At 44.0% G+C, this 17,508-nt stretch overlaps 1 protein-coding gene across 2 annotated transcripts in view; it reads right to left on the reverse strand.

Annotated features, from left to right (window-relative positions):
* Positions 1 to 14,963, reverse strand: part of napba (N-ethylmaleimide-sensitive factor attachment protein, beta a) — a gene marked incomplete at its 3' end in the record, with an annotated part of 39,615 nt that extends 24,652 nt beyond the window's left edge. For both annotated transcript variants that reach the window (XM_084321195.1, XM_084321196.1), the window contains exons 1-2: positions 14,835 to 14,963; positions 12,534 to 12,613 (exon numbers count right to left, since the gene is read on the reverse strand). In XM_084321195.1, the coding sequence (XP_084177321.1) occupies positions 12,534 to 12,613; positions 14,835 to 14,932 (178 nt within the window). In that variant the 5' untranslated portion in view covers positions 14,933 to 14,963. The remainder of the gene's footprint in view (positions 1 to 12,533; positions 12,614 to 14,834) is intronic.
* Positions 14,964 to 17,508: the final 2,545 nt, after the last annotated feature.

Genomic DNA, 17,508 nt, shown 5'->3' on the forward strand with positions numbered 1-17,508 from the left:
GTCTCACAAAATCCTGTGGGAAACACTGTGTACTACATATAAAGGCCTGTATTTTACTAGACATGATGGTATTGTTAACATGCAACGGCCCACATGTGGGCCCTCTTGAGGAAGATTTTTCCACCAGCACTTTGACATCGAATTAAAGCCCTATTTGTTGCCTGTCGATAGCCGTTTCAGGTGACAACATCCGTTCAGCGGTTCTCGAGTTACATGCCGATATGTGAGGCGTGCGCCGAAGTACACTCGAGCTTCTACCTCTGTCAATCATTTGGCAATCTCGAAAATTAAGTAACCAATGAGTAGGGCTTTCCAATGGTACCCCACGTGGGCATGAGCGAATCAGGGATCTAGTTGAAAAGTCATGAGCCAAAACAGGAACATTTGAACATTTCTGTCTTGTTTACACTTGTTCAAGTACTTGACTTTCTATTTTATACTTATTATACTTTTTATAATGATCTATTCTTACCTAGCACACTCTCAGGAGCAAAACAGAAAGAAGCATTTCATACAAAAGTATCCTGTATTTCTGTATGACAACTAATAAAGAAACTTGAAACTTGAACTTGAGGAAGAGAATTCTCCGTCGAATGCATTGAAGTCTATGAGAAAATCGTTTTCTGAGCCCTCTCACCTTTTACCAAAACCGCTTCTAATCACTCATTTCTGGACGGATTATTATGAAATGTACTACAAAATACTTCAGGCTATGGACCCAGGGTGTCTTTCCAGCCATACCAATGTTTTTGGAAATACTACTTCTGGACTACTAACTACTACAGAAAAACGTGAGTAACAAGTTTTTCTACAACTAAAGTTCAGACCTATGTTACGCTATTTCATTAGCACCAAAAGTGAGTTTTCTTTATTGTATCAGAAACCTCAAAATGTCCTCTTTCAAAAGAGACCAGGCTCATGCATGTGCTATAAGTCTAAAGTATAGTATTTCGGTTTGCAAAAAAGGTATGCAGTCCTCAAAAACGAAAACGAAAATGGCCAATTTTGGGGGCACCTGTTAATGGTTGTACTACATATAAAAGCCTGTATTATACTGGACATGATGGTATTGTTGTTCTGTATCGTTAGTGGCTTAGCTTGGCTTCGCCTTCTGCACTATCTCGCATACGTGCACGCGTACTGAATAAACCACAAATGTACCTCTAATACCAGTATTAGTCTGACCACACCCCTCATCAGCTTACCTTCATAAGCAGGTGTGTGGTCACCTGCTCTCCTCCTTCTCGCTTTCACCACAAGGAAGAGGTGCCTCGGTAGATCCCCACACTTGACACCATGATGGAAGAAATTGGATTAGGAACAGCTTGGGAAACAAGGATACGTTGACATCATATCTTTATTTTCTCTCTCACTATTTTCGAGAAAATACGGCGATATTGTCTTCGTACTGGAGTGTCTAGAAGATGATGATCATTCTACAAACCCTCCACCGGTTTTCGTATTGGGAGCACGCCGCTGCATGCTTCTCAACTGCAGTTCCTTGCTGTGTTTGTTGGGGTGAAACCTGTCAGGCCACAGCTGAACTGTCGGACATGCCGCTGTTGTGAGGAGCGGTGCGTTCCAGGTTGGGTGAGTAGTGTTTGCTGGCGGGCTCCACTTGTCTGTTAGTGCTATGGGGGCTACTAGACAAAGTTTATGGAAACCGGCCCCAGGCTAGGGTCCTTTGTTTAGCCGTCTAGGCGACAGAAGGCCTTGGTCTGGCGACCATTATAGTTTTAACTAGTGGGCCGCGACCATTGACACTGGTGATCCCTGTGTGTTCTGGACGAGTGGATTCTCTCTGTCACCGTGTTAAGACCCCATCTTTCATATCCAAATGAGAGTATTCCTTCACGAGGGGATATGTGCATGTAATGTGCGATAGCGGCAGATTCATGTTCAAAGTCAGCTATACAGGCCAGTTGGTACTGTGCTGATTCCGCCGGACGTGTTAATGTCACCGTTGTGAAGCGGTGTTGACGTCTTGTTTTCTCTTTTCTCTTAAAAAGTGAGGAGGGTTCAGAACGGCGGCCTGTCTGGGTGAGTGTTATGTCATTGTTTACATGTTCATAGCTTACGGTTAGCCGGTCGGTGGCCTGGCGCGGGGTAGCTTGGCTTCTCGCGCGCCGCCGGGAGCTCGCTCCTGATCGCGTGCGTCGTAGATCGGCGTCTCGCGAGCGGAAGCGATAGCACCCGGACGGTTGGAGCAGCCATTAGCTTGATGCTATTCTGTTGAACGTGCTTTGATTTTTAACATGTTTTACACTCTTGACCACGACGTCATCCTTGACAGGGGATGTTCGTCAACCCTGCCTGAGCCTAGACGGGGATTGCGTCAACAAAGAGGGCTGTGTTCTACGGTGGCTTATGACTGCACTTCGCTGATCTGCGTTCCGGGCAGGTACGGGGTTGGCCAGACCCTCATAACACGTCTTCTGGTTTTACCTTGCTAAATGTATTGTGAATGACGGTGTTTTTTCCCAAAACGTGTGTTGTTGCAATGCATTTGAGATACGTTGCGGGTTGTGTGTGAGCTGTTTTTGTCACTGGCAGTAGCTTCTCCGTGCAGGTCGTGATGTATTGATCTGGTTGTTGTGTGAGAAACATCATGGTGTTTATGTGTACCGTGTACTCACTACTAAGGCAACTAACCTATGAAGCTATGCTTGGTGACGAGTGAGTAAAAGAATGTTCTTTCTCAGACTGTAATGACAATGGACAGTGAGTTCACACATTAACAGGTTTTCCTGTTTTAACTGGCCGTATTGAGGGTTAAATAGGAGGATTGTGTTTTTCCCCCCCCGGTTCCCTGGGGACTTTATCACCTCCTATCAGACATGTTGTGCATTAATTGTGTCTTTTGTGTGGTAGGGATACGATGTAACTCTCAGCTTGATTGCTGAGGTTGTGCTAAATCTGCTGGAGAAACTTATTTCCTAAAGGGAAATTGGTTTGGTTGCTGTCGTGTGCTTAGCAAGGCCTGTGGTCGATACTAATCAAGAATGATGTATTCTCTCATTGTGATGATGATGGGTTGTGTGTGTCATGTGACCTACAACTGGGTTGTACTGGCCACAGAAGCACATGTGTATGTTGGACCGGGGTTCTTAGAGCCCTCTCTATTCTGTGTTTTTCCTTAGTAAAAATCAGATAGCAGGTTAGCTCGTGCGCTGTGTGGAGCTGTGAAACGCTTCATAGAGCTGACTATGACTGTGTCATATTCTCTTTTTGTCGTTACGTCGTATCATGGGTGTGGGGTCGTAAAGGGGTGAACTGGTAACCTTTCCTCTCCCCATTGTTCTGTCGGTCAGGGGTACACCCCCTGTCCTTCAAGGTTCCCGTCACGTGGCGGTTCGGCACGTTACGGGGGGGGGGGGGGGGGGGGGGGGGAGGGAGTTCCTGGTCCCACGGCCTGGTATATTGGGCGTGTGCACCGCAGGAATTCCCCCGCCATAGAGTACGTCACCGTGCGCGTCTCTGTTGGTAGGACTTCCGTGTGCTGTTCAGGTCCATGTGATGGATCTGTTTTCAGGGGGGGTGGTCAGGGCTCCTCCTCACCAAGCGCCTACTCAGGCCTTCTGTGAGTTCGGACTCCTTCTTCCATGTGATCCATGTGAGGAAGCCTCCATCAGAGTACAGAGCCTTCCTCCTCAGATTGTCAAAGTGAGTGGACCCTCTAGAAGGGTCCTTTTCTATTGTATGTATATTCGATTCAATTCGTTTATTGAGTGTGTATGGGTTCGGTGCCTCTTCCCCGGAGGCCCTAAAACCAGTTTTTTACATGGCTCAAGGTGCAATATATTCTTTTCAATCTGTACAGCTCGCGTGGGAAGTCTCTCTGGGGATCCCCGTCTCTTTCCTATGGGAGGGTGGTGGGATGTAAAAATGTGAACATTTTTTACCCCGGCTGTGTAGACTGGGATACATACTGTTGATGCTTCCTTCTTTCTATTCCAGAAGTGTTGGAGTTAGGGAGTGTCACACCCCTCTTGTCGTTCCCCTGGGCGCCTTGGGGATTCAATGACAGGTCTAAATAGCCTGTTCATTGATGGGGGTGTGTCCCGACGCACGTATAGTGCTAGCTCGCTGTAAACAGGCGATTGACTGGCACGCCTTAGTTGCTTGTGGTTGAAACAGCGTTTTTATAAAGCAACTGAGATGGGGGTTTTTCCTCTTCCGGCGACCACATCCCATGACCTGGGTGGGTTGTCGACGGATTCTCGTTCATGTCTGGGGGATGATGACGGAATGGATCTGAACATATGTAGTGGGGTCTCACGCCCTTGGGGTGGGCCACCAGGCGCGGTTCGTCCCGACGTCTGGGTGGCGCCTTCTTTTCATGTTAAGATCAACACGCATATCTGCCCTTCTCCTGGGGCATGTCGGCGTGGTTAGGGCACGGGACTGGTTCTGGTCACGCTGGTCCAGATCAGTTGAACCCGTTGTCCGCCGGGGATGCAGATCTGCTGTTCTGGTACCCTGAGGGACTTGGGCTTTTTTCAGGGGGAAAAATGCCAGGTCGGTCTGGGTGTCACAGGGTTAAGCGCTATGGAGACCCTGGTTGGGTATGTTTTTACTCAGCACTGTCGTCATGGCTTACAGCCATGCCATTCTGTACGCGCTCGATCTCGTCGGATCTCGGCCGCTACACAGGTTGGTCCTGGTTAGTACTTGGTTGGGAGACCGCCGGGGAATACCAGGTACGGTGTGCTTAGGGGCTGGTTCTCCATTGTTTTTCGCTCCTCTCTCACGCATGGCGAAGAGGGGCCTGTGGGGGTGGTTTTTTGACCTCCTCTGGTGACCCTGTGCTTCCCGTACCGCCAGGCCCGGTCCGAAGTGATGTTTGCGACCCGTAGGCCTGGGTTAACCCTTTTTGGAAACTGAAACACTTGTACTGCGGTATAGCCGGTGTATACCCGCAGGTGTGTTTTGGAGTTTTTTCTTGAGGGGTTATAGGAACAACCACCGCATTGGGTAACACCGAGGTGGTTGATTCCCTGGTGTGTTGGAGCAGTGTCAACTCCCGGGTTCACCGGTTGAGGGTGCCCCTGCACGTTCATGACGTCTGCCAATCGTGTCAGCCTTCTCTGCCTCGACCCCTCTGGGTGGGGGTTGTTCAATGGAGGCTTGGTCATGCAACACCGCCAGCTTACGCTCCTTCCGCCGGGGCGGCTGTGTTCAGCTGTCCCCTCTGGCGCCTGTCTCGTCCGCAGTCTCCAGGCTAGGGTTAACAGCCTGTTGCCTGGTTTTTCCCCGGTGCGCTGCCTGCTTCCGTTGGTTAACCTTTTTTGTGTGCTTACGGCCATGCTGACTGCCTATTCTGCAGGGTCAGTGTGCCAGGCGGTGTACTATTGGGGGGACGGGGCCCGCTCGGCTTACTGGCCTGGTTGGTTCCGCCTGGGAATACCAGGTGCAGTAACTGAGGGGCCTTTGTCCGAATACGCTGGCGATGTGGGGGGCGGGGCACTACGTGCCCACCTGGTGGGGTCTTGATGCTGGCATCATGGACTTCTCCGGGCCCCCATTCCAGGGAGTCCAGTCCTTTTGGTGGGTCTGGGTCTTCCTTCGTGCTCCGCTGCTACGGCCTTGCCACGGGGTTGGGTTTGCCCTTGACCCCGTGATTCTGGGGGCAGTAACGAGGTTGTTCCTCCGTTCGTTCCCGGGTGGCATGCGGGTTGTGCGTGTGTGTAGTCGTGGGTCAAGCCACGGTCTGCTCACCCTGTGCGTTGAGTTGCTTGAGTGCCTCTTCGCGCGGTCGGGTCCGTCGCCCTCCCGTGACGTCCCTAATAGGGGGGCTACCCTCCATTAGGGGGGGTCGGGGGGGCTCGGCCCTCCCTGTTCTGATGGTTTTGGGGGGCTGTCAGCGGGGTGTATTTGTCAGCCAAGTGGCTCCGCTTGGCCTCCCTTGTGCAGAAGGCGAAGCCAAGCTAAGCCACTAACGATACAGAACGTTAGGTTATGACTATAACCAAGTTCTGTTAGTTAGGGGCGATGCTTGGCTTCGGACGGCCGCTGCAGCCCTTGACCTCACCTTGTGGTGAAAGCTTGGGAAGGAGGAGAGCAGGTGACCACACACCTGCTTATGAAGGTAAGCTGATGAGGGGTGTGGTCAGACTAATACTGGTATTAGAGGTACATTTGTGGTTTATTCAGTACGCGTGCACGTACGCGAGATAGTGCAGAAGGCGAAGCCAAGCATCGCCCCTAACTAACAGAACTTGGTTATAGTCATAACCTAACGTTAATTGTTGTACTAAATATAAAAGCCTGTATTATACTGGGCATGATGGTATTGTTGGTCTGGTTGGTAATTGTTGTTGGTCTGGTAATTAAATATGCACTAATTTGCATATGACGTTAGGGTATAAATACCAACATTGGATGATGCCAGATTAAAAAAATTTGTTTCATTATGTTGACACAACACAGTGAACTTTGTCCAGAAGGGATTGTGGCTATGTCTTTGTATCATCCCATAAAAAGCATTTGATACAGTTGATCACTACTTATGTACTTCTAAAGAAACTATCTAACATTGGGTTGGATGATAATAGCTGTGTCTGGTTTCAGGATTATCTATCTTCTAGGCAGCAGTGTGTGAAGTTAGGTCAAGCACAATCTGAATTCTTGGCCATGACTAAAGCTGTGCCACAAGGTTCAGTTTTGGGTCCTGTCCTTTTTACAATTTATATTAATGATATTGTTTCTTCTTTGTATGTCATGCCCATTGTATGCTGATGACACAATTGTGTACTGTATTGCAGACTCTGTACAGTTGGCCATTGAGAAATTGCAACTTTCCTTTTATGCTCTACAGGATACCCTTACTAGTCTTAAATTGGTTCTTAATGCTAGTAAGACAAAGTTTATGTTGTTTTCAAGAGAAAGGAATATTAACTTTGATGATGTGAGGATATCTACTGTCAGTGGCTCTTGTATAGAGAGAGTCACTGAGTATAAATATCTTGGCCTGTGGCTTGACGAGAAATTTACATTTAAGTTCCATGTGGACAATCTTGCTTCTAAACTGTGACAGAAAATTGGTTTCCTATACAGAAACAGATCCAATTTCCTCTATTTAGTAGAAACATAATTGTTGAATCAGTCTTCTTATCAGTTTTGGACTATGGTGATGAAATTTATAGGCATGCTGCGGCATCAACTCTTAAACCTCTGGATTCTGCATATCACTCAGCTATCAGATTTATAACTGGTGACAGATATGATACTCACCATTGTGTCCTGTATGATAGGGTGGGGGTTGGCCTTCTCTTGCAGAAAGGCGCAACAAACACTGGTATTTATTTATTTTTAAAGCCCTTATTGGTAAACAACCTGTTTATATCTCCTCACTGTTAGATTGGAATATTCAATATTCAACTCGATCGAATGACTGGATGGTTCTTAGGGTTCCTCAAATTTGTTCTGAGCTAGGGAAGTCAGCCTTTTCCTTTGATGCCTCTAACTCATGGAATGTCCTTCAACTCTCACTGAAATTGGAGGTTCTCCCTTTCCTTGGAATGTTTAAACGTATGATTTCAGACCATTGTGTGACTACCTGTAACTGTTTTAGTTGATCTTTTGAAATTATTTTGAAACGTTTTTAATTTTTTACTCTGGTGTTTACATTTCTGTGAATATTGTACTGTACAATCGTCGTTTCTGTAAATGAGGGAAACCTCAGATGCTTACGATTTTAAATAAAGGTTGAAATATATATATATATATATATATATATATCAGGAAATGCTGTCTGACTACAGTCATAAAAAATCTATTTTCGCCAGGTTTTTGGTATAAATGTACTATAAATCAGGCTATGAATGATATATCAACAAACCCCTCTGGACAAAGATGCAGGGTATATATAGGAAGAAATGTGGAAAGTATGGTGTAGGTGCTAGAGGAATGGTACATGTTTACCCAAGTGTGTAAGAAAAACGCATAAAAACTAATTTTTGGGAAAATGCCTTCAAAGTTCTGTATTGTAAAATGCCATAATTTTTTTTTGAAACAGCTATTTACAAACACAATACCTAATCAAACCATTAGTAATAGACAACCTAAACACATGCCTGATAACTGAATAACATAATAACATAATAATAATAATAATAATAATAATAATAATAATAATAATAATAATAATAATAATAATAATAATAATAATAATAATAATAATAATAATAATAATAATAATAATAATAATAATAATAATAATAATGTTATTGAACTGAACAGAACTACACACAGGCTACAAACAGTGTAGTAACAGTGTAGTACCCCCTAAGGGCCCGGGTCCACCTATCTCATATTTACCACTCTGTTTGTAACCTGACACCGGAGTTGCCTGCCTGTCTTGGCTGTCTGCCTGTAGCTGTTCCGCAACTGTAGCTATTTCCGGGGTAGGCCTGATTGGCCCCGACAGGCACGTGACCCGCCGCGGCCACGCCCCGCGGCAGCCTCAGGACGCGGCAACGAGGCTGCTGTGGTTCACAGGCGATTTCCGCCTTCAACGCCGCCCGCAGCATTAGGCAGGAGTTCGCGGCGCCTTTCACATCGCAGTCATCAGTCATAATAATCGCGCCGCAGTCGGCAGTCATGCAATCATTTATCATTTAACATTTGAAAGGCATACATTGTTGTATGAAATAAAATAGTATAGAGACATATGTACAGCGTCGCGATCGCAGTCATCAGTCATAATAATCGCGCCGCAGTCGGCAGTCATGCAATCATTTATCATTTAACATTTGAAAGGCATACATTGTTGTATGAAATAAAATAGTATAGAGACATATGTACAGCATCGCGCCGCAGTCGGCAGTCATGCAATCATTTATCATTTAACATTTGAAAGGCATACATTGTTGTATGAAATAAAATAGTATAGAGACATATGTACAGCGTCGCGATCGCAGTCATCAGTCATAATAATCGCGCCGCAGTCGGCAGTCATGCAATCATTTATCATTTAACATTTGAAAGGCATACATTGTTGTATGAAATAAAATAGTATAGAGACATATGTACAGCGTCGCGCCGCAGTCGGCAGTCATGCAATCATTTAACATTTGAAAGGCATACATTGTTGTATGAAATAAAATAGTATAGAGACATATGTACAGCGTTCGATGCAGAATAGAAGTAACTGAGTTAGATCAGCTACACATACAATATACAATATGCTATAGTGCAAAGCAGAAATGGGATGAGGTACAATTTACAGTAAGGTGACTGATGACTGCAATCGCGACGCTGTACATATGTCTCTATACTATTTTATTTCATACAACAATGTATGCCTTTCAAATGATAAATGATTGCATGACTGCCGACTGCGGCGCGATTATTATGACTGATGACTGCGATGTGAAAGGCGCCGCGAACTCCTGCCTAATGCTGCGGGCGGCGTTGAAGGCGGAAAGCGCCTGTGAACCACAGCAGCCTCGTTGCCACGTCCTGAGGCTGCCGCGGGGCGTGGCCGCGGCGGGTCACGTGCCTGTCGGGGCCAATCAGGCCTACCCCGGAAATAGCTACAGTTGCGGAACAGCTACAGGCTGGCTGTCTACCCACAAGAGACGGGCCATTGAGATTCGCGACAAAGCACAAATACACTAATAATAACTACACGAATACACTACTAAAAAGCTAATAAAAAGCAAAGGGCGAACTGTGGTGTCAGACAATAACTATATATATAATTAATATACAATAAAGTGTATTAAAATATGCTATATGTGCAAAACCGCGGCAGGAAAAAACGATAAAAAGATGGCTGTAGATTTCTTTCTGTTATCTACAAGATGCGCTTCATGCCAGCACTACCGGCGCACTGCCAGCGTTTTTGTGAGATAGGTGGACGCATGCCCTAATAGGCAAAAAAAATTATTGAATAGATATCACTATGAAACTTTCCCAGTTTGTTATGTACATATAGAATAAGAAAAAATATATTGCATGTTTTCTGAATTTTATGTTTATATATGCAATATAGTCAAGTTAGACCGCGCTCACAAGTTCTCACACTGGGTGCTGCAATCCCATAAAGTTCAGTATATCAAAAAGCAGGGTAGCCGGACCAGCACTCTCAGGTTCAATGTTTTTAATGGCAGCCTGAATAAATAGCAGACATGTTTCGGACAATGTCCTTCTTCAGGCTAGCCATATCACTGAAGAAGGACATTGTCCGAAACATGTCTGCTATTTATTCAGGCTGCCATTAAAAAACATTGAACCTGTGAGTGCTGGTCCGGCTACCCTGCTTTTTGATATAATGTTTATATATGCAAATGAGGCACTTCCCCATTAAATATGTGCACATTTATGGATGCAATCAGACAAAATGAAGTAAAATAAACAACTAAATGTGTGTTATTGACGTTTTATTGTCACTAGTTTCATAGAAGACATGTTTAGGAAGCAAAATATAACAAAATCAACCAAAAAATATTTATTTGCCTATTCACCTGGGGTGTCTTAACACTTTGAGTGCCAACAACGAGATTTCTCGTTAGTTCATGCCAACCGTTCAGTGCCAACGACGAGAGATCTCGTTTATTTTTTATTAGCGATTTCCATTCATATTTCATCAATCTAGTCTCCCGTTACCACTGGAACTCTCTCTGAGCTCCATTGGGAAAATACCGCCCCCTATCGTCTCTCCGTGTGGTACTGCACCCCTTTGGATTGGATTGAATGAAACGCATGAAAAAAAAATTTCCTGCTTCCACATTTTACTTCTCAGGCATGTAACTCGAGCCGATCGGATTCATTGTGGACCATCAGAACAGCGTGGAATCGGTGTTTGGACTAGTGCACTGCAACCTTGCCCAGGCCCGACGGGGCCTGGCCCGGCGGGTTCGGGCTGGGTAGGGCTTTTTTTTTAATAAATAATTCGGGCTCGGCCGGGCCCGGGCACCGCCGTTTTTTTTTTTTTTTTTTTTTTGTTTTTTTTTTTTTTTTTTTTTATATAACTAGGGTTATATGATAACCTTCGTTTTAAGATTCGCTTTCTCTTTTGCGCCAGAGAAACATTTGGATGTAATTACTGCAGCGCGCAGAGAGAACTCAGGGGACAAGTTCAACTCGATTGGTTGTGTTGGAATATAGCCAGTTGGCGAACGTTTTAATTTGTTCTTGGGATGTATGTAGCCGGTTTTGTTAACGGTGTTCAACGCGTTGCTGACGTCTGGTGAGTGATGTTTACTATTTGCTGGGTCGCGACTGCTACTTGTTTTGTTGTGATTTTCATTACGTTGCTCTGCTCGAAATCTGATTTCGGTTTTCTGTTTGTTTGTTTGACTGAGTAGGCTATTGTGTGTCGTGTGTGTGTGTGTGCGTGTGTCAAAGAAGATTCTATAGCCTTCAATACGTTTTGAGGCTGATGTGTGACAGTGTGAGTCAGTCTATATAAGCGAGCACTGGGAGAGACGGCATTGCGAAACAGGCTATGTAAATGCTTCTTAGTTTTGTTTATTTATTACGTTCATATAAAACCGTGTTTCGAATATTTAAAACAAATACAAAAAAAATTATATTTTAATAATAATAATAATAATAATAATAATAATAATTTTTTTCAGGTTTTCACGCGGGCTAGGGCTTAAAATATTATTTACAGTCGGGCTTATTTTCGGGCAGGGCCTGAAGTTCAAGGGCTCGGGCAGGGCTCGGGCTTTATTTCAAGGACCTTGCAGACCACTAGTTTGGACCACCCAGCGTTGGATCAATAAACGCAATTGATATTTGGAATGGCGATCAGGAATTGGAATAATGTTTTTGGAGAACATCTGATCTGAGGTAAGGAATCTATTTGACCAGTCTTGGGATAATCAGAGCTTTTTTCACAGAGATATCAACGTGGGCCCTATGTGTGTTTGTGCATGTGTGTGTGTGTGTGTGTGTGTGTGTGTGTGCTGATCAGGAAATGGATAATCGATTTTTCAGCCCGCTTCTATAGCGTGCATAAGTACACATATACTATCGATAATCTAGCGTTTATTTGAAAACTATTCATAAATAGGCCGAGAAATGACAACGTTTTTTTGTGTATTCCAGTGTATTCCACTAAAGGGCGATTATCACAGAATCTTTATATTTTCCTGAAACTTTCAAAAAACGAGTTTTTCAAAATGGTATAAAACGGAAATGAACCGATTAAAAAACAATCCGTTTTGACAATGTTGACTGCAAAGTGCAAACAAGTCATTGATAAGTGATGGCCATATTATACACATAGCCATAATTTAAGATATAGTTTATGCGTTCGCAAATATGAGAGCTCTATCATTGAAGTGGGCGTTGGCACGCAACAGGGTTCCGGGGCACCGGACCCGTGGAACGGAAAGTGTTAATAAACATAAAAAAGAAGTGCGTTCCTTTGAGACAGGTTGTCCATTCCACCTGTGAAACAAACTGACCCAGGATCAGCCCTTGGTTGCAAATGTGTGTGTGCGTGCGTGCGTGCGTGCGTGCGTGCGTGCGTGCGTGCGTGCGTGCGTGCGTGTGTGTGTGTGTGTGTGTATATTTACCATTCCAGTTCTTGGCCATCTTGAACATGTTGGCAGCTCTGGCGTACATCTCACATGCATCCTCCACCTTATGATTCCCCCTGAAACACACACACACACACACACACACACACACACACACAGACAGACAGACAGACAGACAGACAGACAGACAGACAGACAGACAGACAGAGACAGACAGACAGACAGACAGACAGACAGACAGACAGACAGACAGACAGACAGACAGACAGACAGACAGACAGACAGACAGACAGACAGACAGACATAGAGTACATTTTTATTACCCCCCTCTGGTTAAAACCATGCAACCTTCTGTTGAGGTGAAAATGTTCCTCTGCCAGAAAACACACGCAGCTAGAATAATGCTGCATCACTGCTTTCATCCCTCCCTCCATTCCCCATCTATCCCCCATCCATACATCCATCTCCCATACATCTATCCCCCATCCATCCCTCCTTTCATTCATCCATCCCTCCCTCCATCCCTCCTTTCATCCATCCATCCCTTCTTCCATCTATTCCCCCATCTACCCCCCATCCATCCATCCCTCCATCTATTCCCCATCCATCCCTCCCTCCATCTATCCCTGATCCATCTATCCACCCATCCCTCCTTTCCTCCATCCATCCATCCCTCCTTTCCTCCATACATCCCTCCTTTCCTCCATCCATCCCCCCTTTCTTCCATCCCTCCATCCACCCTCCTTCCCTCCATCCATCCCTTCTTTCCTCCATACATATCCCTTCTTTCCTCCCTATATCCACCCATCCCTTCTTTCTTCCATCTATCCATCCCTCCATCATCCCTCCTTTCCTCTTTTGAATCACCCCTCCTTTCCTCCATCCCTCCTTTCCTCTTTAGAATCATCCCTCATTTCCTCTTTAGAACCATCCCTCCTTTCCTCCATCCATCCATCCATCCTTTCCTCTTTAGAATCATCCATCCTTTCCTCCACCCATCCCTCATTTCCTCTTTAGAATCATCCCTCATTTGCTCCATCCATTCCTCCTTTCCTCTTTAGAATCATCCCTCCTTACCTGATATTGATTGATTGATTGATTGATTGATTGATTGAAAATTTGATTAACAGATTGCAGAATGGGTACACTACAGTACAGCTCAATACACACAATTGTTAAGGGGATGCAGACCAGAGAAAGACTTTTGTCTTGTTTACATCAGGGTCCCCCATTTTCAATTTATCGTAACATATATGACATACGTGACATACATGACATACAGATAGACAGTACTGCATACATCTAGAGTAGACATTTATGACATACCAGATCTACAAATACAGTACCGTTTGTGATACAAAAAAAATAGCCTAAAAAAGAGAGTATATACATTTGAGGGGGAAGAAACTGTACATTGGAGGTTGGGTAGGTGGGGTGGGGGGGATACTGGTCTGGGATATCAGTCCCCAACCTGATGGTCTACTGTAAGTCTATATTGTTCAGTAAAAGTGATGGATCAGATCGATAATCTGTATCGGCAATACAGATGACTGATCAGTAAGAGCTGTCTGTTCAGTAAAAGTGATGGATCAGATTGATCAGTAATCTGTATGGCAGATACTGAATACAGTACTCTGAATCGGTATCGGCAGTGAAAAAGTGGCATTGCATCCCTATCCATCCAGCATTTATCCATCCAGCATCCATACCTCCATCCATCCATCATTTATCCATCCAGCATCCATACCTCCATCATACCTCAATCCCCATAACTCTACAATCACCCAATTCACCCTCCACCACCCCTTGATCCCTCTATCAATCAATCAATCAATTTGATGTTCAGTAAAACCACCCGTGTTCACCATTTAACATTGTAAACAACCAGCGTGTCTCTCTCTCCCTCAAACACACACGCACACACACAGCCCCCGCATATCATAGTCTATATCCTGTCAGTCTTTCAGACAGCGGCCTGATTGCGGCAGGTCCCGAGTCCCGACCACCACCTCCCTTCCTCCCTGGCCGCCTGACGCCCTGTCAGACTCCGCTGCTCTGCCACAGCCCGGCCATAGGCCACAACACTACCAAGGTTGTGTGACATGATAGTACTACAAATTAACATGGTTACGTGTCCTAATACTACAAATTAACATGGTTACGTGTTATAATACAACCAAATACCAACATAATATGTCATATTATTACCAAATAACGCCAGTCCAAGACTGCGACATGCCGTTATTAGACACGGTATTAGCGTTTTGTCGCAGCAACAAGACAAAACGGCCTTGATCGAGTCCCCCATCCCCCCATTGAGAGAGAGAGGGACCTTACCCGAACATCCCTCCTAAAAAGGATCCGGACGCTTTGACCTTTTTATCGGCTTCAGCCATAAGCTGGACAGCCTCCTTCTCCTTCCCGGTGTTATCCATGTCTGACTGGACAGGCCGAGGCTCCGCTGCGGAGAAGATGAGAGGAAAGGAGGTGAGAAGGAGAAGAAAGGAGAGATACTGTATCTGTGGGTGCTGATGCTGCTGCTTCTTCTACTGTCAGCTCACTGCTGCCCTCTGGTGGAGAGGGGCGGGGACACACGAACAGTGGGGCGGGGCTTCGCAGGCAGAGGGTGAATGACCGAATGAATGAATGAAAACTTTATTTAACAGATTGCAGAATGGGTACAACAATACAGTACTGCTCAATACACACAATTGTTAAGGGGATGCAGACCAGAGAAAGACGTTTGTCTTGTTTACATCAGGGTCCCCCATTTCGTTAAGATCAATTACAAATAATTAGGCAGGGCTACCAACAGGCATCCTCACATTATTAAAATTATTATGGGCTATTAGTCTAACGACCCCACTAAATACCTCGGAATGCTCTGTGAACAAGTGTATTTGAAGAAAAGTTTAACGATCAATTCATGAAGGATATATTTAGGAAGCTTCCTCCAGCTGGGCTTCAATTTATAAAGTCACCGTGACCTGGCACAATGTGTGGTCTACCCCTCCCTCACCAATATCTGATTACAAACCTGGTAAAATAGGCACCATACAAGATTATGTACTGCTATAATAATAATAATAATCCTATAATAATAATAATAATAATAATAATAATAATAATAATAATAATAATAATAATAATAATAATAATAATAATAATAATAATAATAATAATAATAATAATAATAATAATAATAATAATAATAATTAATAATTAATAATTAATAATAATAATAATAATAATAATAATAATAATAATAATAATAATAATAATAATAATAATAATAATAATAATAATAATAATAATAATAATAATAATAATAATAATAATAATAATAATAATAATAATGGGTCTCATTCCCGAACAGATTTACGACCAAACATTTCCTCTTAGGCAGATTTTTGCCCATTTAAGACATATTAGGGCTGGTAGTGTGATTCCCCAAATTTTCCTGAGATCGGATTTGACCGTGGCTGAGAGCAGATTTAAGAGTGCTGAGGAGCACATTTATGATTGATTGACTAATTGAAAACGTTATTAACTTGACAGACTGTGTTCTCATAGTGATTCCTTCATGTCAACGCTACAGGCCTCCTTGGAATTAATTACTTAATCATAATTTAAATAAATATGACAATATTTGTACGATAAGAAATTACGCATTTGATGTCGGAAAAATAAATAATATGGATTCATCTGATCACAGGGCAGCTGGATTAACCATATCTGAACCAGCTATTTTGGACAAATGTATAATTACTTTAATTACTCAGATATTCAAACACAATTATGCAATTATTGTGAAATGATTGAAAATTATAATTATTTAATGCCTTCTGTGGAATTTGTATTTCTTATTTGTTACATATCTGTTTTAATCATTAATTATACATTTGAAAGAATGCAGGTCAACATGCAATATATGTACCTGTACCTATATTGTACGTAGGGCAGAACATATACAGTATATAGTATCTACTAAATCCTAATTAAACAAGTCATTAATGGAATAATAAGCCTATACTGCGTTCATTCATTACGCCGTAGGCTATACAGTACTGCACGTGCGCGCGCGTGTGTGTGCGCGCGCTGCGGCAGGTGCCCGAGCTGTACTATATATGATGACAATACAATTAATCTAATCTAATTTCGATGGGTAGCAAAATGCTTCTGCATCCATTTTCACACGACTGCATCATTAGTTGCCTTATGTAGCAGGGTGGATTATCCCTGCTTCGTGGGAACTGTGGTGTGCGGTCAATAGGTAGCGAGACACAGTAGCACTCTGGCCAGCTGCACCTCCGTCTTTGGGGTCCGGAGCGTCAACTGGAGGCTGGCAGTGGGGTGTGTGAGGCCCAGGATTTACAAACCTGGTCCGGTACTCTGGTCTTCCTCCCTCTCTCTGGAGCAGTCAGCAGTACTCCCCAACACACCCTCACCCTCCACAGTTGCCCCTTTTGCCCTCCCACACCTAATGACCGGATGGTAGAGAAATAACTTGGTTCCCCCCGCAAGCAGTACCCTCCCTTAGTGACACCAGAACCCTTACAATGGAAATGGAAAAGGTAGAATAGGAAGGGGTTAAGGTTACATATATTACCCGTATTAAAGGGTTAGGGTTAGGGTTAGAAATAATGAAAGACACACACAGTGCTCCCGTTCTGGATGACTGTATTGTAACTCAGCCTAGTTACAACAATGCTACGTCTGGTGATTACTGCACCATGGGTATCCATACAATAATTACTGGCATGAATCAATGGCATGAATCAATGGCATGAGTCAATTATAATATTACACCCAGGCACCAAGTGCTCTCAGGTACCCAGACTAAACGCTGCCCACGTCTGGGAGGAACACAGTATTTACCTTCTCTAAGGAATTACACTCTTACTGTCCCTGGTTGAGAATATGGGGAAGGAAGGGGGGAGCATAGGGAAGAGAATAAAGGGATTCACAGAACGGGAATTATTTAGGAAATACACGCCTTATCACGCTCAAA

Source organism: Notolepis coatsorum, assembly GCF_963971535.1.
Source record: "Notolepis coatsorum genome assembly, chromosome: 9".
NCBI classification, from domain to species: Eukaryota; Metazoa; Chordata; class Actinopteri; order Aulopiformes; family Paralepididae; genus Notolepis; species Notolepis coatsorum.